The sequence below is a fragment of the Protopterus annectens genome, chromosome 12.part0 (assembly GCF_019279795.1).
Source record: "Protopterus annectens isolate FY-2018-M chromosome 12.part0, PAN1.0, whole genome shotgun sequence".
NCBI classification, from domain to species: Eukaryota; Metazoa; Chordata; order Ceratodontiformes; family Protopteridae; genus Protopterus; species Protopterus annectens.
Window position 1 is genome coordinate 1,169,106,918 of NC_056746.1, and position 24,115 is coordinate 1,169,131,032.

The 24,115-nt window shown below is 38.2% G+C and overlaps 1 protein-coding gene across 1 annotated transcript in view; it reads left to right on the forward strand.

The window, feature by feature from the left end:
* The window catches only part of TGM2 (transglutaminase 2), a 596,777-nt gene that overhangs the window by 348,840 nt on the left and 223,822 nt on the right, over positions 1-24,115 (forward strand). The window contains exon 5 of the mRNA XM_044090196.1: positions 21,739-21,867. Coding sequence (XP_043946131.1) covers positions 21,739-21,867 — 129 coding nt within the window. The remainder of the gene's footprint in view (positions 1-21,738; positions 21,868-24,115) is intronic.

Consider the following 24,115-nt stretch of genomic DNA (forward strand, 5'->3'; position numbering starts at 1 on the left):
CTGGTGACTGACTCAAAGAAGTTGACCAAGTTGAGCAGACATGATCTACCCTTCACAAAACCAAACTGTGTGTGATCCAGAGTTTGGAGATTCCCTATGTCCTTGTTTATTAGGTCCATGATGATACGTTCCATAGCTTTACATATGGGGTAATAGTTCCCAGGGTCTGTAGTCACTCCTCTTTTGTGGAGAAGGATGACTGTAGCAGTGTGCTATTTGGTAGAGACAAAGCCTAAGCTGAGGCTGTGATTGAACAGGGCACACAGGTGAGGTGCCAGTTCACTTGTCAGGTCCCACAGAAGCTGTATTCTTGTCCTTGGACAGTGCTGTTTTAACCTGTGCAGCAGTAATACTAGGTGTCTGGCAATCTACTGGTATTGTGATTGGTCCTTTGGGGGGGGGTTAAAGTTGGCACTGAATCTGTCTGACAGTATATTGGCAATATCTGTTGGCTCGGTATAGAAGATACCATTGTGCAGTAGCTCAGAACAAATATGGGTATTACCATGGAGATTCTTTACATAACTATAGAAGGCCTTGTGGTTGCCTTTACTGTCTGCTGCAATTCTGTTGTCATAGCTAGCTTTAGAGGATTTGATGAGGGATCTCAACTTTTTGTTGAGGCTGATATGGGAGTTTTTTCAGTCTTGGGACTTCACCTTATTCTGCATCAGTTTCCTCCTTCTGCTGTAGAGTTTGGCAGAGGATCACCAGATTGGCTTCCTTTTTTTTTTTGGTTTGGAGGAGAGCATCTTGGTTTTATTGGGTATAGCGAGTTCCATGCATTTGTGTATGTGTTCGTACAGTGTATTCATGTATGATTCAGCGGTCATACAACTATTCTCCATTTGCATGGGTGCTGTGAAGTTTGTCACGTCTGTTTTTAGGAGCCCAAAGTTAGCTTTGGAGAAGTTTTTCTTGGTGGTTACCTTTTCGGGGGGGGGGGGGATGTGGATTTCCAAGGAGATTAGTTTGTGGTCGGACCTAACCAGGGAGGAGTTGACTAATGGTGTAGAGCAATGGTTGCCCATGTTATTAATGAGCAGGTCAAGGATGTTGCTACCTCTAGTGGGGGTAAGAACGAGGTGGTCCAGGGCATTGGAATTAATGAATTCCAGGAAATGTTGGGCAAGTGTATTGGTACATGAGTAGTTTTCCAAGTTAATGGAGGGGTAGTTGAAGTCACCCAGTATGAGAGTGTTAGGTTGGACCCTAATATTCTCCAGGGCACTTAGGAACGTGGAGTGTGAGTTTTGGGACATGATTGTGGACCTATAGCAGGCTACAACCTGAATCGCTGTCTTACCCAATATTAACTGCACCTGAAGTATCTCTGATGTGTTATATTGGGCTACCAGTCTGGAGGTGTCTGCATCCTTTATGAATAAGGGAACACCACCACCTTTGGAGCTTCGGTCCAAGTTCTGGGGCCGAAAGGTGTGGAATGAGTTATAGCCTGGTAGTGCAGGGGTGCATTCTGCTGCCTTGAACCAGGTCTCTGTTACAGCACAAATGTCGATGTTCTCCATTTTAAGGAGTGTTTCGAGCAAGTACATTTTGAGATTTAGACTTCTAGCACTGAGCAGCATTTTACTCAGATTGCATTTGTCTGTAGCTGTTACAGTGGTAATTTGGTCTTTGCAACACTGCCTTAAAAAGGCACTGTAGGGATGGCAAGAGCCTTGGCCAGTATCTGGAAGCCCAGGAGTGACAGATACAGGCCATCTCTGGCAAAGCATCGAGGTCTGTCACTCATGTCGTCCCAGGCAGACAGATACTGGATCCCCTTAGAATGACACCAGAAACTTAACCAATTGTTGAAAACAATCATTTTCTGTTTGTACTGTGGTATCATTCTGGGTGATGGTCAGATGCTGCTCAGGGTTAGGGTCATACCTGCCTGGGCTACATAATCCGAGAGCCCCTCTGTCTCTTTTCATGTAGTCCAGGGAGGTACATCTCAGGTCATTCACAGCCACATGTACAATGACAGAGTTATATTTGTACCTGTTGTTGAGGGACCTGAGTGTGTGCATTATGTGGTAGATCCTGGCACCTGACAGGCAACTGACTGTTACTTTCTCCTTATTTAGCCTAGCGAGCAGGACATCAGTGTACCTCACTATCAAGTCACCTATGACTAGTGTGTTGGGCATGCTGTTTTGCCTTAGGGGCTTTGGTTTAGTGGTATAATACAAGTCTAGAGCTGATAATGGGTGAATGAATGTACAGTGTTAATAGTGGGTGACCTGAGTGCACATATCGGGACGGACAAAACAGGATATGAGGACTGCCTGAGTCCACATGGGTGGGACAACAGAAATAAAGAAAGAAAATCCATTCTAGACTTCTGTATGGCAAATGGCTTAATGGTGGCCAACACATGGTTCAACGAGAGACAGTCACAAGATCACATACAAGAGTGGCCAACATGCAACTCAAGTAGACACTTTCCTAGGAACGAAAGGGCATTATTGTAAAATTAGTGATTGAAAAGTCTTCTTCAGTGAAACAGTCAGCCCAAAACATAAACCACTGGTTGCCACAATCAGATGCAAGCCGTGGTCAGAGAAGGTTCTAAGGTCAACAAAGACTTGACTGAATACCTTGAAGTTGACTAGAGAGAAAGCATAAGAGCTCAAGGAAATACTTATGGCTGTAGCACCTCACTAAGAAGAGGAAATAGGTGGAGTGGAAGAAGAATGTCAGCACCTCAAAACAGCATGTGTGAGGACTACAGAACAGATATGTGACCAAGCCAGATATGAAAGCAAGATACATAAAGAAAGCTGTTAGTGAACTGCAGAAATCTAGGAAGTCATTCAAAAAAAGGAGTGCAAGAAAAAAGTGGGAGATAGGAAAGACTCACCAGGCTAAGAAGTAGCACTGTTTAGCTAACAGAGGCTATTAGAGGAGTTGCAGTAGCAAAGATCAGAGATCAGAGGCACTCTACCAGCGTCTAGAAAGTTACATAGTAGATGGCACAAAAACTCTATTAGGTTGCAAGGCAAAGACAAAAAGATAAAGTAGATAGTCAGACACCCTTGATAAGGAATGCCAGCAACAACCTGTACACTAGTCCACAGGCCATTAAAGTACTTCCAGCAGCTTCTGAATGAAGAAAACACAATGAAAGCTGTTCTGCTGCAAACATAGTCTATGATGGAAGAAGAGGAAGAGCCCAGTCCATTAGTATTAAGAACAGACTAAGGAAAATTAAGTCAGTGAAAGAAGCATGCTCAGATAAGGTCACAGCAAATACGATCAAGATGTTGAGAGAGTTAGGGGGCTCCTGAGGGTACCTATAGCAATAATGAGAGAAAAGTGTATCCCAGATGATTGGAGAATACGCATACTGGTGCCAGTGTACAAAAACAAAGGGGTCATTCACAAACGTGAGCAGTATAAGGATATCATACTCCTTTCACGTGACATACTCTGGAATAGACTGCCCATACATGTCAAGTAGAGTGCCTCCTTGGCCCTCTTCAAAAGGAACCTTGATGATTGGATGAAAGATAGGAAATTCACCCAGGGGATCACATCAGTCACCCTGCTAGACAGGGGTCCAGGGATATTGTGGAAAGAAATATCCAGGGAATTGTTATGGCTGGGCTTGTATAGGCCCTATGAACCTATGAACATGAAAGTTCTTGAGACGGTGATGATAAATGAATACACATAGTACTAGAAAATAAAATGGGAGATGAGCAGTTCAGATTCAGATCAGGATGCAGCACAACTGATCCAATGTTTGCAGTGAGACAGATACCTGAGAAGAGGTTGGAGACAAGGAAAGAGTCCAAATGGGCATTCCTAGACTTGGAAAAAGCATATGACAAGGTCCCAAGAAGGATAATTTAAGCAGTCCTGTGGTGGTTTGAAGTCCTAGAAGCATTGATAGAATTAGTGCAGACTATGTATAAGGACCCAATGACTCAAATATGAACAGCATTCCGACTCATAGAGGGGTTCCCCAGTGGTAGTGGATGTGCATCAGGGTTCAGCTTTGAGCCCACTGCTGTTCATACTAATAGTGGACTACACTGGCAAACAGGTTGGAGGGAACAGATCAGCAAGATTGCTATGTGCAGATGTTGTGGCATTATAGGCAGACTCTGAACCAGAACTTCAACAAAGGATAGGGGAATTGGATGCAAAACTGAAGGCACAGAGGGGGGGGTCTTTCCTTTGGTATCTAATATTAAGTCTGAATAGTATGAAATTTTATTTTTTATTGATTTATTTATTTATTTATTTATCATTTGTTGACCGGGAAAGTCCGACTAGGTTCCACAGAGCCTGTTTTCAGCGGTGGCCTGGGGAGAAATGCTCCAGATGTATGTATCTATTATTTCCTCATCAACACTAAGGCTTCTCTTTACTGTTGAAGATCAATAGTAACTTATGTGCCCTTCATCTGAAGCCCAGTGGAAGTGTCAATTCAGTTTTTTTTTTTTTTTTTGGGGGGGGGGGTATTTCTTTCCTTTGGTATCTAGTATTAAGTCTGAATAGTATGACATTAATCTATTATTTCCTCATCAACACTAAGGCTTCTCTTTACTGTTGAAGATCAGTGGTAACTTATATGCCCTTCACCTGAAGCCCAGTGGAAGTGTCACTGCTCAATTTCTCCATGCATTAAGTATGTCCTGTAGAGGTGAAAAATGGGTGATAAAAGCTCTGAGGTCATATTACCAAAGGGACAGGCTTTTTGATTATGCCATACCCACTAGTTTCTCTCTTACTAAGTGTCCAGCATGCAGTGACATTAATGAGAGGAGTATATACCTTCTCTGTATGCATGACCACTGTGGACATCTCTCCACCATATGTCCACACTCCTGATTAATGCCAGCAGCCTATGCAAGTCATCAGATCTCCAGTGAGAAGGAGTATGGACAATGTAAAAATCCATGCACACCACCACCACCTGTCAGAGAAATTACAGCTGGTCATCAGCTACTCAAGTATCCATTAGCTATCCCTGCCCTCTTCATATAGCATGTGAGTTATCATGGATGGAATTCATTGTGTTTGAGCTTTTCATACTATGTTTTCTACAGAAGTAAAACCTTCTGCCCTAGGTATTATGTGAGGCTGCATTCCATACTCCTTTAATGTATGAAAGGAATCTCCAGATAACACATTTGGGAATGGGCAGAAAACAAATGATGGAAAACGGAGTGTGATGAATTGTGGCTTCACTGACTTTTGCTGCAGTCACTTGAAATGGTTCAATCCATGTCATATAGAGGCTGCTGGTTAAACCGGGGTTATTAGAACTGAGCAGAGCAGTACCCAATGTGCACCATTCTGCCAGTGCATTAGAATGTTTTATCATTAATTTTAATCAGCTTAACAGTAATAGGCATTGGCAGTTATATCGGTCAGCTGTCTTGTTGACTTATACACTAAATCTGTTTCACTAAATTTTCTGTAATTTTATTTGTTTATTTATTGGGTTTGTTAGTTCATTATTAATTTCAGTTTGTTAACTGGGGTAGAACATTAATCTCAATGGACCTTTATCAGGTTTAACCCAGGCGCACAAATACAAAGGAAGTAGTTAAAATTCAAAGCAAGGTATGAATCAAAATAAAAATGTTGTTTTTACATACACACACACACATATATATATATATATATATATATATATATATATATATATATATATATATATATATAGTCTGTCACACCTGGCCAGCCAAACTACTTCACTATTCCATTGACCTGTCCATTCTTTCTGTCCCAGCTAGTCATAGCCACGGCCAGTATAAATGACTGTTGAATAGTGAGGGGAGGTGCCATTTTGGGAGGCATTGCATTTATAGCTGTTTGTATCAAACCTTGCTGCACTTTGATGAGAACAATCCCATTTTGTACAGATATTTTCTATTCCTGTAAAGGAGAAAGTTGTTTCTAGTCTGAAAAATGTAGGAGTTTGTTGTATTGGCTCATTCAGACAAGTGCTTCCTGTTGGTCAGAATGTTTGCCTTGTGGATTTTGAATGTGAGCTCTCTCTCTCTTAGTCTTGATGGTAACTGCTTGGGCCCATAACTAAGAATAACTTACCTAAAGGGCTTGCTCAGTAGCATTCTGAGAGGTGGACTTTGTTTGTTATGAACTAAGCTGAAAAAGTCATCAAGTGACAAAACACAGAGGGCAATACTGAGTGAAGCTTAGTGTTTACAAAGATCAGTGCGTGCTGTAATGTAAGATCCTAAGGAATAATTTCAGTCAATGCGGAGCTGCTCATTAACTCATTAAGACTGAAGTTTGTCATGTAAATGAACTCAACACTTTTAGAATTATTGCTACACTCGGTTAGACTGCAGCTGTATGAATTTAGTTTGCCTGAGTTCATCTATCCCTCGTTATTCGTTTTTTGGATCCATTCTGAGCAGTGAAGTCACTGCAGAGGTGTTTATGGATTTTCATTCCAACTGAATGCAGGCTTTGTTAGTACTAGAGTTAATGATGGGTGGGGAAAGGCTGTTCCCACAACTTACTGATGCTTTTGATGTTTTTTTCGTCTTATAGTTGGCATATATAATCACTGGAGTTCAAGCATAAATTGGTGACTTGTTCAGGTACCAATGATTTACAGAAGACAGAACACACTGTCCAGGCTATGATAGTATGTCACTGTATGTACATGCTGTGAATGTAGCAGGAAAATTTGTACTGTAAAATATATAGCTCCCTGTGTATTCATTCATGTTTATTTGCATTTCACAGCAAGCTTGTTTGTAGCAATGACCACACTACTGATGTAATTGTTATTTTAATATATTCATCATCTGAACCATTAACTACTTAAATAGCATAAGGCACACTTTTGCTGCGTTTGTGAGCTCTAGCTGTCTAATGTACAGACTGAACTAAGTTTGTTATTTTAGGTGAATGAAAACTAAGACATGGAGTGCATTGGTGGGTCAGACTTTTGAAACTATGTTTCTGTTTTCATTTTACAATCACAGGGAAGGAGGGAATGTCACATGTAACAAAAAGGAGGTATATGGTCACATGCAGACATTATTTACTTAATTGTAAAGTTTAAATATCATCTTCCTGAAAGAAGGGATGTTTCATTATAATGTCTTCCATGTTTTTAGCATCTATTCAAAGGTACTACAGTAGTACAGGTTAAAAAAAAGGCAGCATGTGCTCCTCAGGTATTGATACGTAGTACTGAATACATATTGAGTGAGGGGCTACTGTATTACCAGCAGGGTCCACCTGTGAAGTCTGAAACATTTAATACTAATAATCAGGAGGAGGTGCTACAACCCAGAGCGAAGACACATTTTAAAGAACAATAAGGACCCCCCCAAAAAAAAAAAAAACATGGACATTCACCTAACAAGCAGGTTATGCAGTAAGATTGATGCTTGGTACATATTGTTACTTGAAACCCTTCCAAATGCAGGATTTGCTTTCTTTTTTTATATTTCTTTTTATATTCTTGGCTACAAACTGATTCTTCTAAGAGAGTGTTTCACAGTGCCTGTATACTTTATGATGGGAAGTTCAGGATTGATTGTAAGAGAAAGACTGATACAATTCCTATTGGTTCTAGTTAACTGATTACTGGATACAGTCTATGAAAAAGTATAAATATGCATACATGTTCTGGTGTCTTCCGTCTCTAAAAGACTTTTGTGGTTGGTGTATCATCAAAGACTTTGCTTATGCTTTGATTCCTTTCTCTTGTACATTATATTGTTCCAATGTTGTGTAGACCCTCCTTTGTTAAATCTCATTACTGCAATATTATGTAATTTTTAGCAATATACTTTTTCATTTCTTATCCTACGTTATGTGGAATTTGTTTCTTAATTCATGTTTATGATTGTTTTTGTGTAACTTTTATACAGGCTGAACCTGAAAATGGTCCATGAGAATTAGTATTCTAGCAGACATTGGAACACAGACATAATGTCAATACCTTTTATTGGATCAGCATAAGTTTTGCAGTTACTCAAGCTTTCAGGCAAGTGAGAGTCCTTCATCAGTAGTTAAGTTACTAATATTTGATATGATGCTTAAATATCCACTTGTACCTGTTAGCCTGATAGGTTGAGTAACTTGTAAGACCTACTTTGGTCGAATAAAAAGTACTGTCATGTCTGTGGTTTTGTGTTGTGTTTTCAGTGTGCACCAGTAGTGATTCCTTTCTCATGGGAGATTTCTCCCTTCTTCATTTTGAAAACTCATGGAGTCAGCATATAAAAGTTCAGTAGATGCTGGGGCTTGCCTCTCACTCACACACATCAGTGTTGCAGAAGGGTTTGTCTCATGCAAAAATAAAAGGCTTACAATTAGAACTTTCACCCTTTTTTATGTAGGGCATTTGTGTTCACTATTTTGTTTCCCCATCATTCTAATATTTAGGGTTTCATGGTACTATTAACAAAAATTAAATGCAGTAATCCCAATCTTCTTCCACTTGACTGTGACTCTAACGTTCTACAGAATGAACAAAAAAGTACCTCTAAAAAGAAGAGAAAAATTCAGCACACCCAACCAGTCCAAAAAATACTGACAAAACATTGAACAAATTGTACTCAAAATATTTCCCTAACAAAGTTAGTGTCCCAAAAATAACTACCAACTAAAAAAGTCAACGTCAAAAAATACTAACCTTAATCAGTCCTGTATCCCTATTCCAAAAGTACTATGTAATCAAAAACAGAGAAAAAATAAGTAGAACATAATGGATTAGTGAAAGATAAACTTCACTGTTTGTCATATAGTATGTATCCTTCATCTACAGCACCAGATGCATGAAATATATTTGCCTGTATATGTACATTTCACTTAATGGCAAACCCACGTACAAGGCTACAAAAACACATGTATCTCCGTTCAGGATGCATCTAAATTCAGAATGTATATATTTGTATTTATGCTCCCCCTGTGTAATATGTGCACACACATGCACACACATTTTGAACTTTAATGAAAATAATTCTCTTTCCTGTTCAGTCTTTAAGCTCTAAGTCCTACTTATATAACAAAGCATTCATCCATTGTTCACACGAGGGCGGCCATCATTTAGTCAGTTCGCTAATGGCTGACATGGGTTGCATGATCTGACCTTCTGAAATACTTGTATTATACTTTATTCTGTGGTTTGACATCACCTTTTACATGGAATAAAACTTTCACGCCCCCGCCATACCTCTCAACTGTCCAGATTTTTGCAGAATGTCCAGATTTTTGACACATATTTTTGGTCTGTTCCTCATAAAATCTGTGTTTTCTGGATTTTTGTGGCAAATTAGTTAGGATTGAAATATATGGTAACACAATACCTTTTATTCTAGCAATTTTGTAAGCTTATAAGAGCAATATTTTAAAAATTGTCCCTATTTCTGTGTCTCTGACCCCCCCCCCCATTTTGGGCTTTGTCCAGATGTCTTTTGTGCTAAGAGGTTAAGAGCTATGATTCCCATGCTGCTTGCAAATAGACAACCTACATCTTCATCGTTGTCTTTCTTCTCCACCTATTTTTATGTAAATATGTCAAAATGAAATTGCATTGACAATTCTATTTATGCTGCTAGCATAGTCTGCTCTTCGCAAAGATTTGTTATAACTGTGCTTGCACAGTGAGACCTCATTTTTATAAGTACATACCAATAAACATCTACTGTTGACCTCATCTTTTCCCTTCCTATGAATGTTAATGTTTTGTACCAGAGCCAGGGATGTTTAACTGTTGGGGTAAAGTTATCCACAGTTCCATTAAGTTTGTCTGCATATAGTTCCTGGAAGTTCATAGGTAGGTACTAGGCTATCTGCCCGAGGGCATTTATAAGTCTAGCCAGTGTGTGTCAGCTTACGCCAACCCATTGATTAATTAACTGAGCCTCTGTCAAGCAGAGCCAATGAAGTGATCCCAGGGGTGTATTTTCTGTTACCCATCCACTCGTCAAGGTTTCTCTTGAAGAGTGTTAGTGAGGGGCTCTGCCTAATGTAGTTAGGAATTTTGTTCCAAAGCATGGAGAGTCGCTGTGACAGGAATCTATCCCTCCAGCATGTTCTATTTATTGTTGTGGCGAAGTTTAGCTCATTAGAGCACGTGGCTCACAGTGACTTGGATTTCTTTAGGTGGAGCATGTCTATCAACATAAAATGAAAGGCAACAGAAAAAAAATGATTTTATTTGCAGAGGTATCTTTATGTAGCCAGTAAGTGCAGTACAAAAGCTGAAGACCTCTGCAAATCATCTGCATCAGTTTGTAGGTCCCACAGTCATGAATTTCAAGAGTTATTTATCAGTATTTTCACATAAACCAATGTCACAGGCACTGTCTTTCAACACTGTGCTGCCATGAACTTTGGCAGACACTACTTTCTCCTCCTTCCCGACTGATTTAGTATACTTCCTTTAGGCTGGCATTTCAGTAATGTCTAAGAAAACAAGCCAGACACACCATGATGTTTAACAAAAGACAGATTTAAGCTGAGTTGCAGATTTTCTTTCCTTTACTGTTTCTTTTGCTTAGTTGTGATGTCATACATCTTTTCAGTTTAAATCTTACTGTTGCACTTTTAAAACTTTTATTCTTATTTATTTATTGAATATTTAGGTGGATTGGACCACAAAATCATGTTGTTCAGCAACAGTTACCTAGTGTGTGGAATACAGAATTGGGTATTATATGATTATCTTCCATAGGTTTGTGCTAAAGGCAATCCACATATTATGTTCTACCCAAAATAGAAAGTAGAAAAGTTATCTTAAAGAAGTGATTCTTTAACAGTGTATCACTGACTGCAGGAATTCTTATCCTGCTAAAAAGTATCCATTAAAAAAAACACAAAATAGTCCTCTGATTAAAAAAAAAAGAAAGAAAGAGAGAGAGACAAGGTGGGACAACCCCAGTGGTATAGATGAAAGAGATACTGGGAATTTCTTCACCCGTGAAAAGTGTGCCCATGATTCAAAGAGATGCAAGTCTCTTTCTTTGGGAGGCTGGGTATGTCCATAGCAAATGCCTCATCAGTAACTATTGAACTCTGACTAGAAGGTACATCACCCAAGTTCCAGAGAAATCATGTGAAAGTATTTTAGAAGACAGCATGACAGTAATAACTTTCCCTGCTAAAGCAAATAGAGCTGACAAATCTAAGTGTGGGATAAAAGATGCCAGCTCTGTAAGCTGGATGGGGGGGTACTTTCCTACCTGTCGCTTGTCTCATGCATTCAAAAGAGATGATAAAGCGGTATGGGTTCAAGATATTTATTGTACATAAACATTGTCAGGAACTGTAATTAGAACATGTATATTCAAGTTAAGAGATTCACACATTACTTCAAACACACTCACATGTGCATCTCCATTCATGCCTGCACTCACTCTGACTGTACAACATGGCAGTGTTCTTGCACATGCTCAGTACTTAAATGCACATGCTATCTAGCTACAGTGGCTCAACAGGAACATTACACATAATGATCTACAGTACCTGTGAGGCTGTGGTTCTTCTCTTAATCCTTACATTTACTTAGAGTGATTGAAGAGGCTGGAGTGGTAAGTCTCTTCCACAGAGGAACGTGATATTTTCCTAACATAACTATCAGTAACTTAACAAAACAACTCATTGTTTTGGTCTTTATGTAGTAGAAAACTGCAAAGCAAACGGAGCCCTGGCTAAGTGGGGTACAAACTTAATGCCACGCTTTGTCTTAAAACAGTGACACCACTCCCAACTCTGGAATAACCACATTATAATGGATGGTATTTGACAACATGGTACCTATTGTATAGGACTAATAGAATGGAAATAAAGAATGGAAGATGCTAAACTTCATACATAGGCATAGCAAAGCATGGCTATAGAAGACATACATTTGAATTTAACAGCAGACAGATTTCATTCAGCAAATGTGCAAATAAGCAAATCTGCATAAACTCCTGGAACATCTTCACAGACCACTCTTTGGTGTGCATGAGTTGTCTGAAACTGCACTACAGTGCAGTTACCAAGGTTTACTAATCAGACATAACCACTGCCCTGCCAATGCAGCTGGCAGGACTGTAATTGTAGCATCCTAGGCATAAGCCAGACTCCTCAGTGTATACGGTCTTACATATACAAAAACATGCTGACAAACAAACACACACGCACATCCATATTTGTGCATGTGTGTGTGTGTGTGTGTGTGTGTGTGTGTGTGTGTGTGTGTGTGTCTATATCTATACACACACACACATATATATATTGTATATATGTATATAAATATATATATATATATATATATATATATATATATATATGTGTGTGTGTGTGTGTGTGTGTGTGTAGGTAAGCATAACATTTTGAAAATGAATGTTTTCATTGCCAGGGGAGAATTGGTTCTCATATATATATATATATATATATATATATATATATATATATATATGAGGTTAGGAAATTATTTTTTTCCACTGTAGTGCAATCTTGGAGTTGGTATATTTACTTTATGGAGGGGGCAGAGCCCCCCACATGGGGGCGTGGGGGGCTTGCCCCCCTGCAGAAACGTAGTAGAAAGTGTGTTTGTTAGGTGGTGTTGTAGGTTGGGGGGATCTTATTTACATATGCTTTGTAGTTTTCAGTGTTATGAAGCGCACTTTCAATGTTCTGAGTTTTCAATGTTTTGGGTTTTCAGTGTTTTGGGATTTAGATGTTTTGGTCTCAATGTTATGAAGTAGACCTGCGTACGTACATATTTTTGTAATTGATGCTGCTGTGTTTTTTAAGAGTAGCATTTTGTGTGGAGAAGGGAAATGGCAGGTCTGCAGAAACTTTCATTAGTTCAGTTTTATTATTATTTTTTGTTTATTCTTTTTCGAGCTCCCTACCTGCAGCATTTCAGTCAAGCTTTATGAGCATAAGCAAGATGAAAATCATTTTTCTTTCATCCATGCTTCAGAGCAAAGTGGCTGATTTTTATTAGGCTTTACCTGTACCTTAATTCTCTGTTGGAGAACAATCATTCTCCATTAGGGTGATGTTTAATGTTACGTTTGTTTTCAAAGGATATATCACGCATATCATAAGTGCCTGACTATTCTGCCTCCCATTGTTGTAGAATTGAATTAGATGACAGTGTCTCCAATGGCTTCAGGGATAATCTCAGTGCCAGAATAATGCAGGCGCAAACAAGGCCTAAATTTCTACATACTATATTCATTCTAGAAACATACTCAGTATAGCTTTATAGGATACCGTTGTCCTTGTCTTTGACAACAAGTGAGCATGAAGAACTTTGAATATGCCTATGATGTAATCAGATGGGGGCACTGGATTATAATGAGTAACTGCAACAACCCTTTGAATATGCCTATGATGTAATCAAATAGGGGCACTGGATTATAATGAGTAACTGCAACAACCCTTTGAATATGCCTATGATGTAATCAGATGGGGGCACTGGATTATAATGAGTAACTGCAAGGACCCTAAAGATGACTAGATCATTTATTTATTTTTTAAAAATTAATTCAAACAAAAAACTATAACAACGCATTCTTTAAATTATGTGAATGAGCCATGAAAAGAGTTCCCATTTCAAGCCTGTGACATAAAATATCATAAAATTATTACATCTATTAGCCAGTCTTTGTAAAACAGAGAAATCATTTTAGTCCAGCAGAATTACATATAATTCAAGCTATTGATGATTTATTGCTTCAGTAATAAGTATGCCTGATTCCTTACTACTGTTGCAAGCAAAAGCACTTCAGATCTTCCTTTCCACAAATGATTAAAGTATTAATATATTTTTCTCATAGAATAGTGGTTATATTCGTTTTAAAGCAGAACATTTGTTAATTCTAGATTAGTGGAATAAGTGGGCTGTAATGATGGAGAAAACGCATGAAAACAATCTACGAAAAGGTTTATTTTAAAAATCAACATGTACTATAATGAAGTATAATAATTTCTATTAAACATACTCACATGATCTCTTTGAGATAGAGAAATAATTTATATAGCTGACCCAACGTGTATGATGTGCATGGTTTAAGCTACCTTTAGAGTATTGATTTAGAGATAGAATGAGAATAGTTAAATGCCTGTTTATGCATATATGAAAATGTTTTCAAACTTGTAATAATTACAAACAATATTATTGCTTTTTAAATGTAGATTTTATCTGAAATGTCAACTAGGAACATTAGCATCCTTCAGCATTGTAGTAACAAACCTAGGGTCTCCATTTTCTGCCACAGAAGTTATCCCTTCCTAATGAATTCTCACTATATCGCTTCTTTCAAATTAAAACCAGGGTTCAGTACATCTGTAGATATATCATCTGCCTACCTAATTATCAGACAGTAACTGAAGCCTGTATATCAAATCCTTATGAAAATAATTTGTGATATAATAAATACTTAATACCCCCAATAAAGCTATGGAAGATGGTACAAATAAGTTCTTTGATGTTATTATTTATTGTACCCAATATCATGTACCAAACTGAAAAGGGTATATATGGAAATGTGAAAGCAAACCTTGTTAGCGAAACAGAAAATCATCAGGATGTTCTGAGAAATTAAATGCTATTTTCAGTTTCTCTACTGATTGTTATGTGCAAGCTAGGCAAATTACAACTCCTTGGTTATTGTTTTCACTGCTGGCGAATTTCAACTCCTTGGTTATTGTTTTCACTGCTGGCGAATTTCAACTCCTTGGTTATTGTTTTCAGTGCTGGTGCAGTCTGTGAGTGTGCACAAGCAGTGATGCATTTATTTTGTAACATGTCTTCCTTCTTCTTTGTGCAGCCATTGCATTGATAATATATAATATAATATATTATATATATATATATATATATATATATATATATATATATATATATATATATATATAAATATATCTGTATAGACATAAGCGCAGGGGACTCACATTCCCCACACGGGGTACAGTGAGTCTTATCCAGGCAAAAAAAAAAACACAGTTTTTCACTGGGTTGTTTTTCCAACCAATTCTGCTCAGAGAATTGGCCCTTTGCCAATTTATAACTCAACAATTCATAGTGGAAAAATATATTGAACAGAGTTATTATTTGTTGTACCCAAATTCATATCTCAGACTAACACAAGGCATTTGACACAATACCCCACTCGGGCATTGTTGACAAACTCAGGAGGCTAGGTACAAACCCGTATGTTACCCAGGGGATAGCCAAATGGCTCACAGACAGGACCAGAAAGTTAGAATTGGGGAGTCAACCTCTACAAAGAGGACAGTCACATGTGGGATCCCTCAGGGATCAGTCCTTGGACCACTCCTTTTTGGCATTGGTGGTCCACTCCTTTTTGGCATTGGTGGTCTCTGGCTGACTAAATTTGCAGATGAGTGCAGATTAGGAGCTGTCATTGAATCTCACACTGACACAAATATTCTCCAGGAGGGGCTGACAGAAAAATAACTGGTGTCAGAGCCATGGAGTAAAACTAAATGCCAAGAAATGCATAATAGTATTCTTTGAGAAGTCATCCATCTCTGATTACTATCATATAGACAACATACCGCTTAGAGTTGACCCAGTAGTCAGGGATTTAGGGACACACATAGACAGTAATCTATAATCTAGCCTTTGATCATCACGTGTCTATAGTGGTGAGGAAATCATTCTATATTGTGCAGCTTATAAACAAAAGGTATGGCATCCAAGTCCAAAGAAGTCATTGTTCCACTGTATCTGGCATTCATCAGACCTATCATTGAGTACAATGCACCCTTTGGTATGTACCTAACCAGGCATATCCAACAACTGGAACATCCACAGAGGTTCCTTACTAAAGGAATACAGGGCGTAACTAATATGTCCTATGCAGACCACCTGAAGGCCCTATCCCTGTATTCTGTCTCCTACAGGCTTTTGAGGGGAGATTTATGCCTGGCATACAGGGCATTGTCAGACCCCACTCTGATGGACTTCCTGCATATCCACAAAACAAACAGTACCAGAATTACCCATTCTAAAGACTTAAACCTTGCCTGTGATATAAATAGGACCTGCTGGAGAGATAAGTATGTATCCCAGAGACTAGCCCATCTATGGAACAGGCTCCCCATCCATGTGAAGCAGAGTTCCTCCCTAACCCAATTCAAGTGCAATTTGGATAACTGGATGGGAAACTGGAAATTCATCCCTGATTTAGCACCTATGTCTCTAATGCAAACAGGTAACCTGTACGTGGTTCATCTCCCAGGCCTATGAACACAAATGTAAAGATACACTAATAATGGCACAAGAAAATTGACATGATATTCAACAAAGTTAAAAGTCATTGTCTGACTACAAAAATAAATAAAAGCCCATAAAAGAGCTGCAGGATAAGCAAAGTCTGAATAATGGTGATAGAAGCTGTGGCATATGACCCACTGCCACCAAATATGAAGGATGGCTCACTGCCACAATTTGTGATGACTGGTCAGGAACTCTTAAGGTTTGAAACTCATCACTGCCAGCTAGTCTACAACCAGGTATGTAAGGGATAGGGATTACAGCCATTGAATCTGCTCCACTAACCGAAATAGGACTGATGACCACCAGATAGAAGGTGTCTCAAGCCATAACACTGGTACTCTACATGTTAAAGTAAAGAAAAGTAAACTCAAATCTAATTAAAAAAAAAAATTCACCAAATGCAACCTGGCTCTAAGAGAGTAAAGAGAACATCTCATGCACACCCTGGGTGCAAGTTTTCCACATCAACACCTAGATTTGGACTACAAATTATCCACTTACAGACCGGGGTCTCTGTTCTAACACCCCAGTATCCTTTCTCACCACTGTCTCTGTGAAATACAATACCAGTGGCAACTGCTTTTCAGGCAAATTATTTTCACACACACAGACACACATAAACACACTCACTCACACAACACACACACTTACTCGCAGAACACACATACATGCACACTCGCAAAGTATAATACACACTCGCAAAGTGCACACACACATACACTTACAAAGCACACACACACAAGCACACAGCACACGCACAAACACAAAGAGCACACACAGTCATACACACATGTGGACACACACACACACATCAAACACACTCGGAAAAGCACACACACACATGCTCACAAAGTGCACACACAAAGCATGCACACACACTGCACACAGAATTCTGAGAGAAGGCTGGTAGATTTATCCAATTCCTTACAGCTTTCCTCCTGGCAAAGTAGTACTACCACCAGTGTAGATTACTGGACTAGAGACCCGGCACACAATTTATCATAACATTCTTGATTTAACTAAATATAAATTATAAAAATAATTTTTTACTGATAATGTGCTCAAGCAAGTTGGCCTTGGAGATGAACATAGCAGCTGGCCTACCTACAGTGCTAAATAGCATCCCCTCAAATTATAAATAATACATAAATAAATACCCAGCCACAAGATCATAAACATGCATAAATAAAAAAAAAAACTTTCCTTAATAAAGAAGTCAAGACAGTGCTGATACACATTAAACAAAGGTAATGCACAAGGGCTACAAAACAATAATTAGTTGCATAGACAGAATATTTAAAGAAAAATGCTACCTACACCTGAATTCTTCTTCTTCTTCTTTTGGCTTTTCCTGGTTAGGGGGTTGCCACATGAATGTTGTTGTGTCTTTCGGCTTTTCCCGGTTAGGGGTCACCACAGCGGAACTCCAGTCTGCTAATGATTGGCAGTAGATTTTTATGTACCGAGTTGCCGGCTCTGACGCACAACCTTCAACAAAGGTACACCCATTCACGCATGTCTCCACACAGAAGACGCTCTAGCTGAGAATCGAACAGGACAATGTGTTACTGTGAGGCGACAACACTACCGCAGCACCACCACTGCAGTAAACCTAGCTAAATAACTTAGTAAATACTGTCTATAACTAATTAATCGGGCATATGCACCACATGTATATATTAGCTTATCATTTCTATCCCTCATAAACCAGATTTTTCCACACTGAGACCCCTTCATGCAATGCAGCAATTTCTAACTTGAATACTACTGACTGTTTTCTAAGCTCTGAATCTTTAAAGATCACTTTAAATGCATTTTTGTGGCCTTTAGTTTCCTGAGGTAGAAAAGCAGGAATTTACATTTTAGACTTCAAATACAAATTCCATGCATTTTTACAGCCTTTCATCTTCCTGCCTGAGAAGAGTGATAGACCCAGATCAATACATTTTGGATCCTGGGTCTTTTTTATCCTTCAACAGGACAGGATTTACAAGTTTTAATATAATCATTACATATTTTCTTTTCTACATCATATAAAAGAACAAATATAAATACAGTTCTTCTGTTACTGTTAAACATATGATAAATACAGCTCCCCGGTAGACATTATGTTAAATATTTTACATAGCTTAAATACAATTTATAAATACATTAAAATCTGAATTTAAAAAAAAATAAAGTACTACCCTGGCATCTCAAAAGTCAAACAATTCAATAACAATTAATGTAGTATCAAACATGGAGGGCAATAACAAAGTTTTTTAATTGCGTCAGGAAAATTTAATGAAGGACAGGTAGAAAATATAACTCATAATCAGGGGCAGTCTGTAAAATCAGGGACAGCTAAAAGCTATGTGCTTGTGAAGTATATTCCATATGGCAATAAAATAAAGAATGTCAACTGCCATCTTCCAAAGTAACTAAACAGACCTACAAAATATATACATCTGACAATAATAATCAACTTCTCTCAGGTCACTCGGTGACAATCTTGATATCACAACCTGTGATCTTTGGTACAATCAGGTTTTGTAGTCCATGGAACGGGCTGTGGTCACTCAAAATCTGATTTTATGTATATATGTATTTAGGATATGGCTGGTTGGACTCCTATACCTTTTTTTTTTCAGTTACAACCTTGTAATACACAAAAAAAAGAGACAGTAAGTACATGTTAACATATACAGTGCATACAGTGAATTGACTAAATATAACAATACGACCATTAAAATGTTCAGCCATCGAGTAACAAATATGATGGAGCCAAGACTTACCTGAATATTTTCAGGCAATGTACATTTACTTTGTTTTAGTACATATTCTACACAAAAGTAAAATCATTGAAAAATACCAAGGTTAAAACAATACTCTTTATGCTTTCCTCCCTTTACCAAATTACATATTCATCACAACTTATCTTCAGTTGATTTCATTTTCTTGTATTTGCCTTCTCCATGTTAGATATTCTTTATAGCCTATCAACTTCTTCCCATGTGTCCCAACCACCTATGTTATGCAGGACATTCTGACAAGGGCAATCACAAATGAATGTGTAGTAATGATTTCCTTCACTGCAGATAACAGTCTTAGGTCAACTTCTTTGTATGTTGAGAACAAAATTATTTTATATAATCTGAAATGAGATTTTATATTCATTATTTAAAATTGCCTGCATAGCAAACCAAATATTTTCATTACAAGCCAGGAATTCTCACTACTTTTGCTAAGGCAGTCATAAAAAGTATACTAGAAATTTTAGACAAGAATATTTAAAGAAAAAATAGAGATTTTGAGCATGTATGTAATTTGTAGATAGTCCCTAAATATTTCATTTTTTTATAGTTTGACCACAGGCTTAGAAACCAGCTAAAGCATTCAGACTGCTTCATAAACATGAGCACTACTGTTGTATCGAGTGAAGGCTAGAAAGAAATTTTGTAATGCAAAACACTAGTATGCTATGACATTGCTGTATGGTACAATAATGTACTGGCCAGTATTATATGATACTTATAGTATGGTATTGGTAAAATGGACAAGACATAGCAGGTTGTGGACAAAGGTCAGTCCCACTGCAGCATTGGTGTGGGAGAAGAGTAGTGCCCAGCACTGTGTGCAATGAATACATGCACAATTCAGTTTGTAGGGCTACAGTTTTGTCGTCATTTTGTTTTATTTTATTTGGATGTACATTTATTAATTGGGTAGGTGCACTAGTCAGCTGACCCTGTCAGACATGGTCTGGACCTTGTAGGCAACAGAAATCACTTACCTTAACTGTATTGTTACAAAACTAGTAGGATATTTAATATTGTTACAACACCGTTATTACAAATAGGTAATACAATGTTATTCAACATCATATTGTTACAGAATCAACAAGACTAATAAAAGCAGGTTATTTTCTAATCAGAATTTATATTTATACAGTAATACATACAACCGTACCTAGAATATATAGTCATTCTTAGGCATACAAGAGGCAGTTCAGGCCACATCATAGATACAACAGCTTTGTGCCACAGGACTATATGTGCCTGTGTAGACAAGATACCCAAGTTTTACACTACAGCCCAATTTCCTAGCCATAGTACATATGCATAACTGTACATGTGCTTAAGACTCACAGCTCTATCCAAAGTACATGACACACTTTGCAAGGCAGCACTGGGCCATTCTCTAGCTGCATTGTACTTAGTAGGTCATGGCTGGTAGAGTGCAAAACATTTTCTACATCCTCTGCTGTTCATATAGTAATACGTGGCATTTCAATGCCAAATGCTGACAAAAATGAGTACTGACCATCAAACCCACAGGTGCCCAGTCTATAAAATTAAAGTGACATCTAGGAAAAGTCCCCTTCGACTGCTGTAGCACCCTGTTCGCACCATGACATGGACTCTTCCTCTGTTTGGAATTCAACAGTATAACAGCACGTGCAGTGTCACTGTGGCATAATAAATTATGATTCAGACAGCAGCACCTACACAGGAACCTGCAGCTGATATAGCACATGCAGAACCACTTGCAGTAAAACCTACATGCATTCCCTAGCTGCTCGCAGGCTTAAGGATGGCCATATGACATGCTGTTATGCTGTTAAATTGCTGGATATGGTCTCCTCAGGGCGGGTAGCTAGTATGGTTGTAATACTATTGGTCCAGTTTGTTACTTTGGCATGTTGGCTTAATTGTGGCTCCAGCTGTCCAGGACACTCTGTGACTGATGAGTCTTCCTGTACTCCAAGTTGGCCATGATACAAACAAGATTATTATTGCTCATCATTAGTGCATCTTAGATGTTTTTAGAGACCTGCATCATTTTGGATTGCAGTCAGGTTATATAAATGCCATGCACTTGTATTTAATCTGTTATGATGATTCTCCTGAGACTGAAACATGCTGTTAGGTTTTCCCGTCTAGCTGCTTAGTACTGCTGCCTGCTTGTGATTTCTGGTTTGAATGTGACTGCAGACCAAGCATGGCTGTTCGTCACCATTATGCTTAAGTGGCAACTTTACCCACAACAGAATTATGTACCCTACGATGCTCTGACAGATGCCACCAAGACTTGCACTAGGAACAAAACCCCATTGAAAGTGTGTAACTGCACCATCTGAAGATCTGAGGACCGTATGATACTAGCTTTGGTAATGTATCTGTGTGTATTTATTGGGATGAGGTGGTTGGAGGCAGCAAAGCTAAATATATTAAAGGATCTGCTTTGAAACTGGTGGCATCCTTGGTGGTAAAAACTTGCATCTAAAATTCTGTAATTTGTTGGTCAGAGTTTAGAGGTTTTGCAGAGTACCTCATAAAGTGATATTTTCACTGTTATGGAGAATTTCTGCTCCACGGTGCTGTTTTAGACTATCTGATTCAAATGCACAATGTCATTATTGTAAGACAGAGTAAATGCATTCATGTTCTGTGTACTTAAAATTATTTTCTTCTTTTTTTTTTTTTCTGTGACTGAAGTTTGAAAGTGGGATTTTAGATATCTGCCTGGACTTACTAGATAAAAGCAAAACATTCCAAAACGATAAAGATAAGGACTGCTCTCGTCGAAATAATCCTGTTTACATCAGCAGAATAGTGAGTGCCATGGTGAGTACTAACAGTTCCTGGTAATGCTAATTGTGAATCTGCCAAACGTTATTGAGCAGGAAATGAATATTTTTGTAAAGGATGGTAAGAACTTTTAAGAGTGTCTGCATAAAGGTGTGAACAACTAGATCTCTTATGGTAGCCATGTTTGCTTGCTTGCTTAGTAAGATTCCTACATTCTTTCTCTTCTGCACTATCCACTCCTCATCTTCTCTTTTTCTTCCTTTCTCTGGCAATTAATGATCCTAATTCTCGTTAATACCATAATACACTTCCATACCACATGTAGTTCTTTTTCTTTAACTCCTGTACAAGAATGCAGCCTCCTTTTTACTTCCCTCTATCACAGTATCTACTCTCCTCTGCTGAACTGTTGGTTCCCCTCTGATAATTCAGTTCTGTGTTTTATCATTATTCCAGACATTTATGAAAGTGAAAAGTTTGAAATATATTCCTCTGATTTATATTCCTTTCACTGTAGTCTTGTATTAACCGTTCATTCAGTTTGTATACCTTTCTTATACTCATTTTTGTTTTGTTTCATTCAAGTTTCTTAATCTTTAATGTAGCTTAACTTTTGTTTCATTCTGTCTCTGGCCTGGGTCATATGGACATTTGTGCCAGCCTACTTACTTGGTTAACAAATTCAAATAAATACAAATACCAGCTCATTTAGCCTTCTTATGATTTGTATGTGACTGTACTACATTTAATTATGAAGATAATGCAGCATATACGGACTAGAGCTGCACAATAAATGGAGAACATTGTGTTGCAGTGATATGTATATTCTTACACCTACAATTATATAGGACTGTCATTTGCCTCAGTTAAGATATGAGCTGCCACATATGAAAAATCTACTAGATATATGTGTTTATACACTAAACAGCTGTATGGAATATTCAGCATCTGTCAGAGGGAGGGTGAGGGTGCCTACAATTGCCTCTGAAGCCTTACTGGAAGATGTGAACACTAAAGGTAGGAGTGAGTCAGATATCTGAAAATCTGTGATGGGAAAGAAAAGCCTCCCAGATCTGAGCGCCTGAGCTTTGTAAATCATAGCTTGCCCATAAAATGTATATTTGAACACAAACATTGTACTCAATGCCAGAACACTTTGGGACAGAGGTCACTGATCAAATAGGTGGTCATGCCATCACACCTGAGGTCATATATTCTATATGTGCAGGTGAGGTGAGATACAGAAGGTATCTGAAGGTAGAACACTAGTGTGGTATGGTCTGACAGCTCAGTGTTAGACTCAGAAAACACCTCTGAATTGGTAAATTGAGGTGGCAGACCTGTCTTTAAAATGGAAGCTCAAGGGGCTTTGTTCCAACTGTAGGGAGTCATACTCCGCAGCTGCACTGGAACCCTGGGGCAGGACTGTAGGTGATGATTTAATGTCAGATTCAGGAGCAGCAATGCAGGTTCTATCCAATTATATAAGGAGTTATAAGGACTTTTTAATCCAACCTACAGATGTTTTGTGGGGATGGAAGATCTCTCTCTCTGTTTTAATTTCTCAAGGGATTTTAATGCTGTTATATAAATGGACTCCATTTCTAAAGCAGGATAAAGTTTACAAAATAAAAATCAGTATTGCTTCAGTCTTTAATGTTTGCTAAGTGCTTCCTGCTCAGCACCTACAATGTACTCAGAATTTCTTTTCTTGTAGAGCATATAGAGTTACCTGTATTTTTAACATATGTAAGTATGCTTGGAAATTCATTTTTACAAGCCCACTTGTTCCTCATACAAATTTCAACAACATGGGCTTCCTTGATCCACTTTGGTGTCATTTCTATTTGCATGTCTTGATATTTTATAGTTTTGTACCTCTCAGTATGCAGGGGGGCACTGTAGTTAGTAGGTGTAGCTATTTCATTAATTAATAATACATTTGTCCTTTTTTCTTCAACTACAGTATCTGTTCTTGCTTCCTCTGATAACATGAGAAGATCTGATGTGAGCATTACTTCATTTTCAGTAATTCTTTGCATGTCCTCTAGAACTTATTAAGTATTTGTATATTGTAATAGTTGCACAATCTTCAATGCTACAACCTTGTCACATTATTCTGTTTTTCAGCATACAGACCCTCAGCCATAGGTATATCACACTCAGCAACAATATGTGCAACTATTTTGTGTTCTGTACCACAGAACCTCCGTCTGTCTGCATCTGTGGCATATACTGTGAGAGAATAAAGTAACAGCACCGTTGCTGTGTACTGTTCAGCTCA